General features: G+C 60.4%; 2 protein-coding genes across 2 annotated transcripts, besides 1 other annotated feature; both read right to left on the reverse strand.

Annotated features, from left to right (window-relative positions):
* On the reverse strand, nt 1–2,423 carry Tco025E_09228 (trans-sialidase; the record flags this gene model as incomplete). The annotated part of the gene is made up of 1 exon (XM_029376051.1): nt 1–2,423. A coding segment is annotated over one exon (2,423 nt), but the record flags the coding sequence as incomplete, so codon positions are not given.
* An 806-nt stretch (nt 2,424–3,229) lies between these two features.
* On the reverse strand, nt 3,230–4,294 carry Tco025E_09229 (mucin-like glycoprotein; the record flags this gene model as incomplete). The annotated part of the gene is made up of 1 exon (XM_029376052.1): nt 3,230–4,294. The coding sequence occupies one exon, from the start codon at nt 4,292–4,294 to the stop codon at nt 3,230–3,232; it is 1,065 nt and encodes a 354-aa protein (XP_029223832.1).
* A 68-nt stretch (nt 4,295–4,362) lies between these two features.
* Nucleotides 4,363–4,403: a sequence feature (GA-rich).
* The last annotated feature ends 2 nt before the right edge of the window (nt 4,404–4,405 follow it).

A 4,405-nucleotide genomic window follows, 5' to 3' on the forward strand; every position in this document is an offset into this window, starting at 1 on the left:
TCACGTTTGGCCTCCTCCGGTGGCTGCGGCGACTGCGCCCCGCCGCCTGCCTCCACCGTCTCGTCGCTGTCGCCCGGTGTTTGTATTTTTACTTCCGCCGGGGACGGGGGCGCGGAAGGCGAAGACTCCACCACCGGCTCCACAAAAGAGGGATTTGCGGCGTCCGCTTCAACTTTTGGATTCGGGGGCGCTTGCCCGTCAGGGAGTCGCTGGGGAAGGACTGCAGCCGCCGTAATACCGTCAACGCCCATCTCCCCAGACTCCTGCTCGGGAGTATCATCGGTGTCCTCCACATCATCGCTGGGCTCGTGGGAGGCAGCAGCCGGCGCTGCGCCAGGCCCCGCAGCAGCCGGCCGTGGCTGAGCGACTTTGCTGTTTTTGAGTTGCGTGATCTCACCCCCCTCAAGTGCGCGGTTGTACAGCAGGACGCTGGAGACCGTCACGTGGTGGCTGGTCTTCGTGCCCTCCGCCCCGTCCCCGCCAACGTAAAAGTGAGAGATCCTGTGCGGCTTGAAGAGTTCAGCCACCTCAGAAGCGACGCCGCCATCACCATCTTCCTCTTCATCATCTTCGTCGCTCGCGTATATCTCGTCCCCGTCGATGTGCACAGACAACTCATCGCCAGTATCCATCTGCAAGATCACTTGGTAGGCTGTGCCTGCTACCCACGTCGCATCACCATCTGTCAAACTCCGGCTCTGACCGCCGACCGCCACTTTCCACTTCCTCTCCTTCGTGTACGACACACCCAGGAGCACGGTGCCCTCTGTGTCATTCATCCTCACGCCCAGCAAAGGGGTGTCCTCCTCCGGCACCGTGTGGATCGTCACCGTCGCCACAAGAGCGAACTTGTTGTTCGCAAAGTAGTACGGCTGGTTCTGCCCCCTGCTTCCCACGGGCCACTCCGCCCCCGCTCCGGCGCCGCTGAACGTCACACCTCCCTCCGGGCCAGCCCCAGCACCACCTTTCACAGTCGCGTTCACGCCGCGGTACTCGTCCACCCACGCACTCCCGGCCAGTGTGTTGGACAAAAGACCCACCAGCCCTTCGGTGGGAACAGGGCCGTTGCACCCGCCCCTCGTTTGCGGGTCGACGCTGCCACTGGGTTTGCATTTCTCCAAGGCGGCGTCCATTTCCTTCCAGGTCTGCACCACTGACTTGATCTGCTCCAGCTGCTTTGCCAGGCTCAGAGCTACGAGGCCGTAAGAGTCCCCATTCTTCTTCTCGTACAGTAGTATCAACTCCTCCGCCGACGCACCGCTTCTGTACAGCAGGGAACTGGCAGCGGCGTCGTCCGCTTCTCGTGACACCGGTCCGACATCGTGCACGCGGGAATTGTCGGTCAACCAAAGATGCAGACGACCTTTTGCGACGCCTTTCTCTTCCGAGTACACCGGCGTGGTGAGGAGCATCACCTTTTTATTCTCGAGGGCTGCCGTGACGAAGCCGCTCTGCACGCCGTCCCCTCCTTGACGGTTCAGCGAGGTGCCCCACACGCGGGTAATCGGCTCGCCTGTCGGGTACCACGCTGTACCGGCCGCAGTAGACTCGTAGACTTCGTAGGACCCTCCCGCACAGGGAGCCATCGCGAGGAGGCTTCCGTCTTCCCCCCACTCCACGATGGACGGGTCCCTGCAGCCCGCACCGGTCGTACGGGACGAAAGCGTCCATTTCTTCTCTGACGGGGCTAAGCGCATGGCCAGCAGAACACTCTTTTTCTCCCTGTTGATCCCCTGCATGGGGAACACAAGCGTGCCGTCGCCCAGCACAAGACCCGAGCCTCCGCCGCCAACCAGCCGCGTCAGCGAGTTGAGACTTGCGTAAGCTTCGGGCTCCACCGCATGGGTCTTACCCCACTCGAGCTTCTTCGCCTCACCGTCTCCACTGACACTTCCCTTCACCAGCACAAGCTTCCAGCCGGCTTTTCCGGCAACTCGATTTGCAGACGGTGCACGGCTGTAGTTTCCCAGCAGCATGTAGACATCTTTGCCCCGCACAATTGTTGTTGGTCGCATGATGTCCGTTGCCTTCTTTTCAGCCGCGTCGTCTTCAGGCTGCGTGTAAAGGAGTTTTGTGTCCGCCATCGAGATCTCCGTCGGAGCAGCAGCGGCAGCAGCTTCCTTGAGGAGCTTGGACGCAATGCCAATAAGAACCCCGGCCCCTCCACATTCCTTCTTGCACTGGGCCGCAGCAACGGCAAACACCTCGCCGCCCACCTCCACGAAGCTGGGGACGCGCAGCGAGCAGACTGATCCCTCAGTGGGTTTAATTTCCTCCCACTTGTCACCGGATACCAGTGTTGTCCCTGCAAATGGATCGATGGCCGTCGCTGCGAGAGGCCCATCAGCCTGCACAGACTCACTGCCGCAGCATATTAAAAAAAGGAGGAGCAGAGCCACAGAAGAGAACAGGCGCCGCGGCATGTTGGGCCGCAGCCGCTCACTCCCTTCCTAGCGATGGATCCGCCCAGGCCGCGACGGTTGTGTGTGTTGCTGTCACTGCGGAGCGTTCAAAGCGCACAGCGGCAAGCAGCGTTTGGCCTCTTTCCTTCTGCGTGTGTGCGGGAGGAGAAGTGGCAGAGAAAAAAAGAAAGGGACAACGCAGAGGCGTCTCGGCACACCGGCATAAGAGGGATTTAAGAACGGCGCGACCCCACACGGCAGCGGCGCTGGGGCCCACGGCAGCGGTGGGCATCGCCCAGAACGCAAAAGAAAAAGAAAAAGAAGAGACGGAAAAGAGATGTGAGTAATCCCCGCAGGGCCCCCAAAAGAAAAATATATAAAAGAAATTACTTCGGCAGGTGGTGTTCCTTCACCTCACGTGTCCAGCAGCACAAGAGGACTGTGAGAGATGCATGTATATTTTAACACCTGCACGAAGAAAAAACACAGCCCATGCTGCAGGAGCCCACACATCCTTCGCCCATTTCATGCGGCGTTCGGCCGGCACTTCAACAGTTCAGTTGCGTCAAAATCCGTGCGGCGCACAGCAATGCGGCCGGCACCGCATGTGTGTGTGTATGGCGGCAGCAAACAGGAGGGGGAAAAGGGTGCGCCGCCCATGGGAACGTGCATGGGGTAGCGAATCAAGAAGGAAAAAAACCATCCCTCAGAGCACAGGAGGGAGAGAAGGATTGACCCACAGGGACGACAAGCAAACTGGGCGCAAAAAGAATAGGCGTCGTCCTTGTCAGGGTGTGTGTGTGCAAATACCTTTTGCCCCTCACCACTTACCCAGCGGCAGCGGCACAGGCAAGGGCAGCCGTGAGGAGCAACATGAGAGGTGCACGCACAAACGAACTGGAGGTGGCACCGCTATCCGAAGCATTTGCCACGGCTTTCTGAGTGGTGTTGCTGTTGATGGCACTGCCGTCCGCGTTGCTTTTCGCGTTGTTCCCATCACTCGAACTGCGGGTGGTCGCCGTCGTGGTGGCGGCTCCATCATTGTCGCTGGCGGGAGTGGTGGCGTTGGGCGTGGCAGATCGGCCTTGGGGGTTTGAAGGTGTTTGTGTACCCCCGGGTGCATCTGCTGCCCCGTTTGTTGTCTGTGCTGGCGGAGCCGCAGTGCCAACCGACGGCGTTGGTGTTTTTTGAGGGCCTTCCGCCGATTGTTCCTGACTTCCGGTGGAACCCACCGCACTGCCTGGCTGCCCCCCAACAGTAGCAGTGGAGCCCCCATTCCTCGCACGGTCTCCGTCATGAATTTGCGCCGAAGGTGACGCTGTTGCTGCATTTGCCGGTTTTTGTTGTGGTGGGCCTGCTGGTTGATGTTGTCCTGGAGTTTGTTGGGGTCCAGCCTGCGCTTGCGTCGTGGGTTGACTGGAGGTTGGGAGGTCACAAAAGCCTGACGCGCCCAGTGGATCCTCGGCTGCATTGAGGGTGACGGTGTCATCTGCGCTCCTCGACAGATTGTACAGCGCACTGTTTGCGGCCGCCGTGCAGGCCAACTTGAACGCAACAACTTCATTTGTGCCCCCATCTGTGGTGGATGCAGGGCACGTCCCCGTCGATAACCCCCCCAGGTACACCGAACCGGCCACGAAGCAGAGGGTATGACCGGCAGCGGCGGCGCTTTCAATGCTCTCCGCACCCATCACTGCCTGCGGACACTCCTTCCATGTGGGCGATTTCTCGCCGGCAACGCGCCAACGCAACTTCTTTGCATCGTTCGGGCACGACACCTCCACCGACACGTTCACATCCCCGGTCGCCCCGCAGCCGCAGCCGCAGAGCAGCGCGAGGAGCGCCAGGGCGCACACCGCACGGATCCGCACCGCCAGCGTCGTCATCGCCATCAGGCAAAATATTGGCCGTAGAGTCGCCGGCGCCAGTGAGCTTCAAGGCGGCGGGGAAGACGGAAGCAAGAGAAAAAAGAGACGAACAAGAGAGAGAGAGAGAGAGAGAAG

Source organism: Trypanosoma conorhini (genome assembly GCF_003719485.1).
Source record: "Trypanosoma conorhini strain 025E chromosome Unknown Tco_14.4_contig_01028, whole genome shotgun sequence".
NCBI classification, from domain to species: domain Eukaryota; phylum Euglenozoa; class Kinetoplastea; order Trypanosomatida; family Trypanosomatidae; genus Trypanosoma; species Trypanosoma conorhini.